The sequence below is a fragment of the Zootoca vivipara genome, chromosome 14 (assembly GCF_963506605.1).
Source record: "Zootoca vivipara chromosome 14, rZooViv1.1, whole genome shotgun sequence".
Taxonomy (NCBI): Eukaryota; Metazoa; Chordata; class Lepidosauria; order Squamata; family Lacertidae; genus Zootoca; species Zootoca vivipara.
The window spans coordinates 29,154,822-29,167,777 of record NC_083289.1 but is presented as its reverse complement, the minus strand read 5'-3'; the positions used below and the strand labels follow the sequence as shown (position 1 = coordinate 29,167,777).

Genomic DNA, 12,956 nt, shown 5'->3' with positions numbered 1-12,956 from the left:
TTTTGTTCGGGGTTCATTCTCTGCATTGAACCTGCTGCGCAGCAATAAACCTTGGTGTTTTTGCTTCTACCTCTGGCTGGCCTCCTTCCTTTGCTGTCCGCAATCACCGCAGGCCCTCGCCTGATGTGCTGGGTGTCCGGCTGCTTTGCACCCAGATTTTGCCCTAACAATACCCTTGCAGCAGCCTCTGCTGAAGATGCCAAAGGTTATCGCCAAAACAGCAGCGCATCACAGGAACACATCAGGAACACATTCCTCCTTCAAGCAGGAAAGCAGAGCTTTCCAAACTTTTCATGTTGGTGACACACTTTTTAGACGTGTATCATTTTGTGACACAGTCATTCAGTTTTACTAGCAAACCAAAGGTTAAATGAACACCTTTCCAGCCCTGGGAGGAGCGCACAACACACCTACACACTGCAGCCGACACACTAACGTGTCGTGACACAGAGTTTGGACAGCTCTGCAGTAAAGGAAGTGTTGCTCCGTAGGGGAGAACTAGGAGCACTGATGTTGCTGGAGTCAGCGATGCTGCAAATGTGTGTGCGTGTGCGGGGGGGGGGGATTGCTGTGTTTGCTGGTAGAGGCTGGTGCAAGACATTTTGTTGCCTGAGGCAAAGGGCAAGATGGCACCTCCCTCCCAAGTTCAGAAGGTAACTGGATTGAGAACGGACTTGAACTCAACACTGGCAACAGGATAGCAGCACACCTGAAGGCTCCTGGCTAGTTTGGGTGTGTGTGTGTGTGTGTGTGTGTGTGCAGGACAGGCCCTGTGGCACACCTGCTTTTGCCCTCCAACAAAAGCAGTGGTCACACCGGCCTTGCTCAGGGGAAGCTTCTTGGGCAAGGGCGGGTATAGCAATCTAGTGTGGCACATGGTGGCAACTGGGTGCATGGGTCTCAGAGGGGCTAAGCAGATTGCTGGGTTGCGCCATTTTGCTTGGTGTGGACAGACCAGGAGGTTGGCAGGGCATGACTTGATGGCCCTTTTGGTTTTGTGCCTTATTTTAATTTTTTCCGTGTGTGTGTGTGTGTGAGAGAGAGAGAGAGAGAGAGACAGAGAGAGAGCGAGCGAGAGAGAGAATGTTTGCATGTTAGCTACTTTATTTATTTACGGTTACGATAATTCCGTCTCTGTGGAGAAAAGCCAACTCCTGGCTTCCCCGTGAGCTCCCTGAGGCGACGAAGGTTTTGGCGGGAAGTCCCGAGGAGCCGAGGAAGAGGAAGCCGAGAGCGAGCGCCGAGGGGAACTGGGCCGCGCTGAAAGCTGCCCGGCTGGCAAGAGTGGCCGAAGAAGAAGCCGCCGCCCTTTTACGCTATTTGCCTCTCTCATTCACTGAGGGAGACGGAGGAGAAAAAAAAAAAAGAGGCCTTTGCCAGGACCAAAGATGGCGGCGGCCGCGAAACGGGTAGACCGGCTGTTCCCGCGGTTGCCCGCAACCAGCATGGCGGCGCCGGCTTCCTGCGTGCCCGTCTCGCCGCGCGGGCTCCGCCCCGCCCGCCACTGCCTCAGCCTGAGCAGCAGCAAGAGGAGGAGCAGCAGCTCCGGCTCCTGCACGGCTGTGCCGCCGGTGAAGCTCCCAGGCGCGGTGGCGGGGATGAGGCGGTGGTAGGCCCGAGGGGAGCGGGCGCCATGTCGGCCCGGGCGAGTGGCGCTGCGGCGGTGGCGGCCCCGGTGCTGCCCGCCGCCGCTTCGCCGGTGGTGGCGGCGGCGGCGGTCAAGGAGAAGCGCTCCTTCAGCAAGCGGCTGCTCTTCCGGGGCCGGGTGGGCGGCGGCGGTGGGTCCGGCACTGGGGGCTCGGGCTCCTCCTCCTCGAGGTCGCTGGGCGGATTCATGAGCCGCGTGCTGAAGACGCTCTCGACGCTTTCCCACCTGAGCACCGAGCACGGGCCCGCCACCGCCACAGCCGCCCGCCACGGACACCCTCCCGGCAGCAGCAGCCTGGGCCGCTGCTTCCAGCCCAGCCCGGAGCCCGAGCCGCCGCCGCCTCCCCCGCCGCCGCCTCCTCCGCAGCCTCCCGCGACCCAGGAGCTGATCTCGCCGCCGCCGCCGCCGCCGCCGCCGGGCTCCTCGGCGGGATCGCTGCTGCTGCCGGCCGTGCCCGGCGTGGCGGGGCTGCGCAACCACGGCAACACGTGCTTCATGAACGCCATCCTGCAGTGCCTCAGCAACACCGAGCTCTTCGCCGAGTACCTCGCCCTCGAGCAGTACCGCGCCGCCAACGCCGCAGAAGCCGGGGACGGAGGCAGAGGCGCCGGCGGAGAGGAGGAGGAGGGAGAGGAGGGCGGCGGCGAGAGGGACGTGCCTGCTGTGGCTCCCGCCCGCCAGTCGGAGCCCGCCCCGGACAACTGCAAGGGCGAGGTGACGGAGCAGCTGTCGCACCTAGTGCGGGCCCTCTGGACGCTTGAGTATACGCCGCAGCACAGCCGGGAGTTCAAGGTGAGGGGCTCTCCCGCTCCTCTGCCGTCTCTTAGCAGCCACTCCGCAGGGGAAGCATCTAATCTGGCCAGGGTCCCCTGTTTAGAGGCACCAAGAGCAGCAGCAGCGCCGGTGCATCGAGACCTGCAGCACCTAAAAATAATCAGCAGATGCCCTGCTTGCTTTGAAGGCATGCCACGCTGTGACCTGGGTACTCTTGGCAAAGGTGTCATTCCCTTGGGTTAGACCTCACATTTAGACTGTAAGCTCTTTGGGGCAGGGAGGTGCATTGGTTGTTCTTAGGAAGCTCTGTCACTGGCATCTATGGCTTCCAGAGGTGGTGTATTCCAACTTCACAGGTACAGGTGCTGAGAACTGGCAGTGGAAAAGTGATACCTTTGTTTAATTCCTAGTTCAAGTCGTCCCCTTATGCAACTTAAGATGCTTCTATCAATCAGTATTGGCATAGATGATTTTCTTTCTTTCTACCTATAGGCTGGCTGAAAGGAAACCTCTGAGCAGATGCAGAGTGCCATTTGTGATAACTGTAGTTTCCCTTGTGTTCCAGGGGTGAGCTCTGCGGAGTCTTGACTCATATTGACTGGCAGTGAATGAAGAATAGCAGAAAATACCTGCTTAGAATCTCCTTCAGGTGTTATCTGCAATTCCTATTGAGTGAGATGAGAGAAATACAGTAGTTCCGTTTACATCATTTAAATACAGTATGTTACTTGTTATACCTTCCATAGGAGGGTATAAAGTTTGGAGTTGCACAGAGAATTCTATCAGACCAAATAGATGAGGGGCTACTTCCTAGGATCATAGGAGTTGGACTTTCTTTTAATGGATTTCTTTTAATGCTCAGTCAAAATTTGCTTCTTTGCAGTTTCTACCCATCAGTTCTAGTCCTGCTTTATGGAGCAACAAAGAATGAGTTTGCTCCATCTTCTTCATGGCAGAATGTTAAGGTATTTAGCACTGGTATGATTCTATGGCGCTGTGGGTTAAACCACAGAGTCTAGGGCAGGCACCCCCAAACTTCGGCCCTCCAGATGTTTTGGACTACAATTCCCATCATCCCTGACCACTGGTCCTGTTAGCTAGGGATCATGGGAGTTGTAGGCCAAAACATCTGGAGGGCCGCAGTTTGGGGATGCCTGGTCTAGGGCTTCCTGATCAGAAGGTCGGCGGTTCGAATCCCTGCAATGGGGTGAGCTCCCGTTGCTCGGTCCCAGCTCCTTCCAACCTAGCAGTTCGAAAGCACATCAAAGTGCAAGTAGATAAATAGGGACCGCTCCGGCGGGAAGGTAAACGGCGTTTCCGTGCGCTGCTCTGGTTCGCCAGAAGCAGCTTTGTCATGCTGGCCACATGACCCGGAAGCTGTCTGCGGACAAACGCTGGCTCCCTCGGCCTATAGAGCGAGATGAGCGCCGCAACCCCAGAGTCGGACACGACTGGACCTGATGGTCAGGGGCCCCTTTACCTTTACCTTTTATGATTCTTAGTTAAACACACGTGTTTCTGGTAGTTTATAGATAGTAGCCCTGATTCCCTCTCTGCATAGGAACGTTGGAAGCAGCCCAACGCTGAATTAGGTTATTGGTTAATCTCACTCAGTATTGTCTACACTGATTGGCAGTGGCTCTTCTGGGTCTAAGGCAGGAGACGTCCCCAGTCGTACCTGGAGATGCTGGGGATTGAACTGAAGAGGACCTTCTGCATGCTAACCAGATGCTCTGCCACCTAGCTACAACCTTTCCCCAATGGCACAGCATCCTCTGCAGGCTTTGGTCTTGCTGTGTAGAGAGATGTGACTAGTGAGTTAGTTTATGCCCAAGATCCCCAAAAACTTGTGTGGAAAGATAAGTGCAGTGTGTGTGTGTATCCGAGAGAAAGAGACATACATGCTAGTCAGTACTCCTGGCTTATGAATAACACCTGAGCAATGACGCTTCACAGTTGACTCTGATCATACTAAGACCCTGCCTATGACTGTGATGCCTACTCTGCCTTCTTTTAATATTGGGTGATGGAAAAACTGCAACTTCACACAGTTCTGTTGTCAACAGAGTTTTTTGTTTTTTGGCAAAGGTTGTGGCTGCTTTGTTAACTGAAATTGGAGGCAAGTAATTGTATAGGAACAATTGATCTAGTCTTGTTTCCTACTTACTCCTTTGGTAGATGACAAGCAGTGCAATCCTAAGCATGCCTACTCAGAAGTAAACCCTATTTAATTCAGTGTGGTTTACTCTTCGTTAAGGAGTTCAGCCTTAGTTAGCAAAGTTCTGGGTTGGAAAATGGCTGGGCTTGGTCAACAGATCAGTCATGTATTTTCTCTTGATCTTTTTTTTCAGGGTGGGGGGCTGCTCTTCCACTTTGTACCCTCTGGTCATGGATGAGGCTTCCTGGCTGCTCAACAAGGGCTGCTTAGAATGGACCTTGCTTTCAGGGTACTGTTTGTTTATGATTCGGTGCTTGGGACAATGAGGAGATTGTTCATTGCTTGTTTTTAATGACTGGATCAGGAGAATATGGAACACTTTCCAGCAGAGCTGCTTCTCTTTTAATCTCATGATGTTGGAAAACAAGTGGGGTGCCAGGTTTCAGGAGGCCACCCGCTGTTTACAAGAGCCAAGAGTCTACTGTTGTGTGCAAGAAAAGAGGGAGGCCGGGTTTGTCCCTAGCAAACTCTGAGGTCAGATTGCCATAAACAGTGGATCTAGTGCCACTATACTGGTTCAAGCTCAAAAAGGCCAGCTAATGTTCTCAGTGGATTGCTGAGATTTTGAAAAGGGCATAACTGTTTGTGTGGATATTTGCCATTTCTTGGAGTGAATTGATTCAGTCTTGTTTCAGCAATTTTGATTACCAGTGGAATAGACTTACTTAAATTATTATTCTAACATTTGTTCTAATTGTTTCAAAAACAGCTTTGATCATGTTGTATTTCAGATTTTTCCTTAGAAAGTGTGTTTATTTGTTGCTGCCAGCATCAAAACTCACGGAAGCAGAGTTTTTACACTTTCTAGGGACTAGTAATCGACATATTTGCACAGATCCCATATGGGGGAGGAGAACAACTGTGAAATTAATAAAAGAGGAGGAAACCATGTTGGTTCATTGTGGGCAATGCCTTTATTAATACCAGCCAAAATGTCACAAAATTGTGATCATTCTATTAAGGGATTAATTACTCTCTACTTTTCGGTACACATGCAAGGGTACCTTTTTGCTTGAAGATTTATTTGAATAGGTTTGGACATTGAATATTTCCTCCACATAGTGTGTGCCCTAACTGCCTACCAGGGATGGGACATAATGTGTTTGTCAGGCAGTTCATGGGTGCAGCCGTTGCAGCTTGGAGATTGTAAGTGGCTCACTCTGCCTACAGAATGGCTGCAGGTATCAGCTAATGGCCACTAGGATTATTTAAGTTTCTTTCCAGGATGCTCTGGGACAAGCTGTTAAATAAACTTGGTTAAGGGCTCAAGCTGGCCAGTTCCTCCAGTCCCTTCCCTCTTTGACCCTTTTCCTTTTAGCTGACACCCTTGACATTCTGTGGCTCAGCTGCCCTCAGGTTTTTGGAGGTCCTGGAAGCTCATTGCACCCTGTTGCTTTATTCCAGGCATCCCCAAACTTGGGCCCTTCAGATGTTTTGGACTACAATTCCCATCATCCCTGACCACTGGTCCTGTTAGCTAAGGATCATGGGAGTTGTAGGCCAAAACATCTGGAAGGCCGCAGTTTGGGGATGCCTGCTTTATTCTTATAAAGCTAATACATTGCAGTTATCCTCCTGAGTATGAAGGAACCATTACCTTGTTTTTTCTTCCAAACTGGTGGGCATGGGAATAACCATCCCGGACAGATTTAAACAAAATCCACAGATTTCTATCCAAACTTTTCCTTCCTGAAGCTTTAGAATGGCACCAAATTTGACTTGGTGTTTTGAGCAGGAATGGTGACTGTTGTTAGGTTGCCTGGGGAAGAGATAGTTGCTGCTTAGAGCCTGGTGACAACTTAAAGGCCCAACAGGTTTATTGTAGCCTAAGCTGGTGAAGTGGGCTTTCTGCTTGGTCTTTAAGGAGCCACAAGAGTTTGGGATGTTGGCTGCAGCAGACCAGCATGGCTGCTACTCTGGAAACAGCTGTTCAGAGGCTTCTCATTCATGTGATGCTTTACTTTCTTAGGATCTTCCTGCTGCAGATGGGGAGCAATTTATTCTTGGAAACTGAACTGAAAGGCAGTTTTTAACCATAAAGGATGGATGAGTGAATGAATGAATGAATAAATAGAGAGGAAAAAGGAGGAAATTGATCTTTATTTTGAGGGAAATAATCTGTCTGGTTTTTCTCCAAAGAGCTGAGAGATGGCAGTCATGCTACTAGCCAGGGTGGATAAAAATAATTTCAAAAAAAGTGATAAGATTTTTCCTTGATAAGCATTTCCGTTTTAAGAATACCCTAATGTAAAATCAAATGTAAATGTAATGTAGACTCAGCTTGTGACACTTAAGAAACTTCATCAAATCTGCTTGTAAAGAAAGAACTGAGAGGTGATAGATACCCTTGTTGGTCATTGTGCAGCACAATTGTTCATGCACTTATTAAGGCTTGATTAAGGCCCATCAGGAAAGCCAGCCTCAGCCTGTGGGCTGGTGCTAGCTGTCTTGGCACTGAAGTGAATCTTTTGTGATTTTCTGTAATTCTGGGTTTCCAGTTTTTGGAGGGGGACGGCAAAGGGAGTATTTCATTTGGAGCAGTTTTGTTACCATAGATCTGTGGCAGTGCTGTCAACTTTCCCTCTTTTTTTTGCGGGAAATTCCCTTATTCAGCACCCTTACTTTCATATCTGGGAGTTGACAGCCCCATAGGATTCCTTATCTTCAAATCTGGGGGTTGACAGCTATGCTGTGGTGTCTGCTTTATGTTTATTGTAGCAACTTTGAATATTTAGTGGAGCTTTTAAACTATTAAATAGTTCACAAGGTCAGAAACTCAACTGGGCATTTACTCTATTAATGGTGGTAGGTCTTATGCAGGGTCCCCACTGGTTTGCTTGCTACATCACAGAAATAGTTACTTCACTTGAACCAAGTGCACGAGGAGAAGATGGATGAGAAGAGGTTCATGGCACTGTGAACTTATTTTAAAACTTTTTAAGGTCATTGTGGTTACAGAATATTGGCACATTGAGGCCTGTTATGTGCTCCAGTCAGTGGCTGGATGCTCGACCACTGCTTTCTTCTCTTTTTGAGGAAGCTGGTTGCCTGTAGTGGTGGAATTTTGCCACTTCCACCTTGAGCAGTTGGTTGTGGGGTGCTTTCCTTCCCAAGAGACAGCGGCTGTAGCTGTGGTTGGGAGGCACATTCTTTCCACACTTCCTTGCCTGCCGGCCTCTTCACTCATTCTGCTGCCCCACTCCTGCTACTGTTCCCCACCAGGAGGAGGAGGAGGAGGAGGAGGAGGAGGAGGAGGAGGAGGAGGAGATGGCGGCAGTGATTACATGGTGAGCCTGGGGGGGGGGGCTTTACACGTACCAACATATTTCTTCACATGTTGCACAACTGCAAATACATCAGGAAACAGCTAGAAGCATGGTTTTAGTACTGTGCCGTGTTACCATAGACCTGTATGTCTCCTGCATGTCCTTTTCATTTTGTGCTGTTCCCCTTGAGAGAAGGAGAGGATGTGCAGTCCTCCTTGCAAAGGAGTGGAAGCCCCTTTTGAACTATTAAGGAGAATGCTGCTAACGAATGGCTTCTCTTTCCATTTCCAGTATGGAAAGCTGGATAGTTTATTCTGTTCGGAGGGTAGCTTCTGTATGTCGTATGCTGGAGCAAAATGAGAGTCTTGTAGTAATGTAAAGTCTATCTAATTTATTATGTCATGGACTAGAAAGCCTCTGCCATATTAAATTTGTTAGTCTTTCAGGTGCTATTAAGGCTCTCTTGTTGAGCTGGTTTCCTTCTCAGTGTGGCAGGAGCAGGGAAGGAGCAAAGTGCCTGCGGTTGAATAACCATGCACCAGCAACCACTTGTTCACACTAATCCATAGCTTGTTTTAAATATGGTTTAATGTGATGTGCTAACTAGAACACTATGTAGAAAGCAGACTTGGGAATACGGCTCATTATTTAATTGAATGTTATCATTTTGTAATGAATGGAGTCTTTGAATGAACAATGCAAAACTAAAGTTCATGGTCCTGGAAAATGCTTACAGTAATAGTTATCACTGTTACTTCCTTTTCCCATCTAAATGGAGATCAGGTGTGTGGAATGTTTGGCCCTCCAGATGTTGCTGAACTACAGCTCCTATCATCCCATGCTGTTGTCCGTGCTTGTTGGAGCTGATGGCAGTTGCCATTCAGCAACACCTGGAGGGCCAAAGGTTCCCCACCCTTGATGTAGAATTGTTACTCTGGTTCTGCTTCTCTGGCCTTGTTGAAGTTGGCCAAGCCAAGAGGGTGCACTTGGTTTTTCTGTAGCCAGGTAGCTTTGCAAGGTTGTCAGGAGTAAAATGGGCTTCCCTCTCATAAGTGAGTAGGACTGTTGAATGAACAAGAATTTTGTTTCCTGTATTGTCATTGTCAAACTCTGTTCCAAAAGGCTCCTTTTTGCAAGACAAGATTGCTTTAACCTCTCTGTCTGTGTCAGCTATTTCAGTCAGTTGTATTCTGCCTACCTAAACATTTTCTTGGTCTTTGCAGTTGGATACAGAGAAGACTCCAATTCCTGCCCTGAATTTGTCAGTAGCAGCTAAATGCGTGCCTCTTTGTACGCCAGAATGAGGGAGATTCCTGTAGCTCTGTGTAATAAGCACATTGGTATCCTCTTGAATTGTCTTCCTCCATAGGCTGCAGGTGGCTTATGTTTTAAAAGTTCTACATACAGATTTCCCCCCCCCCCCACCAGTGCAAATTCTATCATTCTATCTGTGAAACGCAATCAAATAAAGAAGTAAACCACCTCACCTGTTTTTAGACCCTTTGAAGTTGAACCCCCTTCTAAAAAGGCCCTTCATGATCTTGTTTAATAGAGAGTTCAGAAATGTTTGATCCCTGCGTCTAGCCACATGGGGATCTGCAGATCTCTGGATTGGAGCAAACGGATACCAAAGACCCTAACAGCCACTGCAAGTGTCAGCTTAAGTGCTTGACAAGAAGTATCCCTCCTGGATGTGGGTCACAGAATGCAGGATGATGTCCTTATGGATTTTAAACCACACATCCAATGGAGAGGCAAATATGAAGCTTAAAGGGCTCATTATCATAAATAAACCCCAGTCATCAATTTTTGTCTCCTCGCGTGCTGAGAGAGGAGGCGAGTCTGATTCTGAGATTTGGGTCATACTTTGTTTTATGTACACTTTTGATTGTTTTCATAGGATTAACTGTATACATGGTTTGTCCAGGCATGTTAACAGTTGGCAAATTCTGTGACTGATGGGATTGTATTTGCTTACCAACAGGTTAGCAAACTATTGTTTAGATGTTTCAGTAAACATACTGGTTAATGCTGAGATTGGGAACTGCAGGCGAAGCAAGTAATTTATCGTTTTAAAGTACCGTACCTTTTTTAATAAATAGAAAGCAACTTTCTCTAATAGTTTCCTGTCTTGAATGGTCTGTAAACAATGTACAGGGTAAGAGTTCCTGGATTAATAGTGGAAAACTGCAGTTCCACCCTGCAGCTCAGGGGTTTTCAGTAAACTCCTGCAAGTATACTATGGTAGGATGCAAAGTTTATCTTGCGATCTTTAGGCAGGAAGCAGTGGAAGTGTGTAGCATGTCAGGGTTGACCCCCAAAATTCTGCTTCCCGAGGGGAACTGGCCATGCCTGCACCCCACCTGAGAGCAGCAGGCCTGCACCTACCAGCCTACTCTGCCTAATGGTAGGGCTGGTCTTGGGGCTTGTAGCAGAATGATACAAGACTGACAGTGCTATCCTGTGCTTCATGTGGGATCCTGCAGTGGTTTAACAGTTTGAAGCTCTCCTTGTTGTTGCCTGCTGTTCTTCCCTTTGCTGTTTGGGCACCTTTGTCGTGCTGCCTCCAGTGTACCTCATCCTGCTTTCCCAGGCTAGAACAGGGAGGCAGGGGGGTTTCCTGTTTTGCCATCATGTGATCAAGGAGCTTGGGTATCTTGGCCAAGCGTCAGCCAAGGATTCCCCGTCTGGGGCAGTGGTGTGCTGCTGATTTTACATGGCATGCTCTCGGGTATTCTGAGAACGCAGCAGCCTGCCTGCACTCTGCCTCAGAGTTGGAGAGGGAAAAGGACTGCCACAGAATTGCCAGGGCTGTTGCTTCCCACCTCTGCAACTCTTGGGTTCTTATGTCTTTTAATTACTGTTTTTAACTGGATTGTTTTTATTGCTTCTATTTTGTAACATTGTTTTTAAACCTTGCAGGCGGCCTTGAATCCCAAAGTGGGAGAAAAGGCGGGATATAAATAATAAATACAGTAACATCAAAGCTGAGAAGAAGGCTCAGCTTGTGACAGCAGCTCCCTTGCCTGAGTGAATGTGGTAGACAGAGGTGTAGGTGCTTGAGATCCTGACAGTCCCCTTGAGGAGGCACAAGCATTTGGGACTTTATGCCAGATTAGCTTGGAAATGGGCAGGATTCGAGGGTTGTCATGGGGAGGGTCAGGATTTTAGTCAGGATCCTAAGCTGCCTCAAACCCTGTCTCTGCCCTGCCAGTGAGTGAATATGAGGCTGGCAAAAGAGGTGGCATAAGCTGAAGCATTTCCTCTGTGGAGACACAGAAAACGCTGACTCCTGACCACCCACACCTCATTGCTGCTCCGCCAGGCAGTATGCAGGGGGGCAACTGCTGCTCTGACTTAAACAGGGCTGGTTTAGTTAAGTTGTGCCTGTAGATGTTTCCCTCTCCAGTTCCTTCCTTCGTGGGCTCTAGGGCTGGATATGTTGAGAGTTAAAGTGCTTTTTATGCTTTCACACGGTACACAGTATTTATGGTTTTTAAAGCAGTGCAAAAACAAAGAGGAATTGGTGCAATTTTAATAGATACGGCAAATGTACAACTTCAGGGATGTGCAATAAATATGAAACTACTTGTGGTAGTGGTGGATTCCAGATTCATGTTTGCTTACACTCCCTAAAAACTTGGTATTGATGTCTAGGGTCTTTAACTATTTCCTGCTTTCCATGCAATTTATATAAAATCTCTTGGATTGCTTTAGTTAACGCTAGTGGTTATTATTTCCGCTTAAAGCTAAATAAAAACACAAACCCATAACTTCCTGAGATACATTGTGTGGAGCAGGAATTTTGCGCAGAATGCAAACTAACTTCATTCGGCAACCTTGCTGACAAAGCAGAAAGGGTCTGAAGGGGGCTTGATCATGTTACATGTTTAGGAATGGGGCCTAGTCCTGCTCTCCTTTGCTCATTCCCACTTTTTGGCAGACACTGCTTGGCGAGGCCTGTGCTTATTTCTGAGTTCCAATTAATTGCCAAGGAGCCAGTGTGGTTTCCATCAACATTTGCATCTCTTGACTAGACAGCCTTTCTTGCTTGTTGGGGTAGGCAGAGGCAGTTTTTCTGTTGGGTTCTTAAGGTTAAACTGCCTGTGTGAATGCACCCCATTGTGATTTCCTTGTTCTCCTTTGAGTGTTTCCAGATCGGTTCCTTGCAGCCGGCCTCTTCTGACTGCTCAGCATTTTTCTGCATGAGCAGTGCTACCTTCCCCCTCTTGTTTGTGGCTTTTTCTGCTCTATCTTCCTCACTGAGAAATATGGGATGGTGACAAGCACTTACTGTGTATCAGGAGGGGAAGCTCTGTAGTGCCTTTTGTCGTCTCCTTCTAGCTGGAACTGCTACATGCCCCTGTGGCTAAGCAGCGGGTGCCACAATAGGGCCGGGTGGGATTTTTCAGAGCTGCCTGAGGATTTCCCAGCAAAATAACAAGAAGGGGGGTATCTAGGTTGCCTGGTGGTTCTGAAAATCCCTCTGCACCCACCGCCTTAAATCTCCTCGGCTGACCTACATTATGGTTTGCTATTCTACCTGCTTGAGTGAGCCCATGGCTATTCTATTATGCCTGATTTCATGCTTACAAAAGCCATCTGTCTGTCCTTCAGCAGAGGTCCCTAGGGTGGGAGCAGTTTTCACCCAGGGTGTGGTGGTGCTTTACATGGGAGATGGCTTCTTTTAAATAATCTTTTATATTTATATCATAGTGGTTTCTCTTGTTTTGCAGTTGTAAGCCTCCTGGGGTGTTGAGCCAGACTAAAATTCAGGATGGATTCTTGCCAGGGAAGCCATAAACTCAATCAATACAGTGACAAAATCTTCAAATTCCATTTTGTCTGTGTACTTAAGTAATGCCGGGCACTGTGTCCGTGCTCCAGGGTGGGGGTGGTGCAGGGAGGAGTCTCCCTGTATCAATTCCTTGTGAATGTGGCATTGGGGCATTGAAGCAGAGTTCAAAGCTGATTGCCCTGAGTTAGTTACTCCCATGGAAAGATAGCTCAGCTGGTTGGGGTGTGGTGCTGATAACACCAAGGTTTCAGG

The 12,956-nt window shown here is 48.2% G+C and overlaps 1 protein-coding gene across 3 annotated transcripts in view; it reads left to right on the top strand.

The window, feature by feature from the left end:
- Nucleotides 1-1,513: 1,513 nt before the first annotated feature.
- The window catches only part of USP31 (ubiquitin specific peptidase 31), a 40,716-nt gene continuing 29,273 nt past the window's right edge, over nucleotides 1,514-12,956 (top strand). For 2 of the 3 annotated variants that reach the window (XM_060282943.1, XM_060282942.1), the window contains exon 1: nucleotides 1,514-2,440. In XM_060282943.1, coding sequence (XP_060138926.1) covers nucleotides 1,634-2,440 — 807 coding nt within the window. In that variant the 5' untranslated portion in view covers nucleotides 1,514-1,633. The other variant, XM_060282944.1, reaches the window with a different exon arrangement.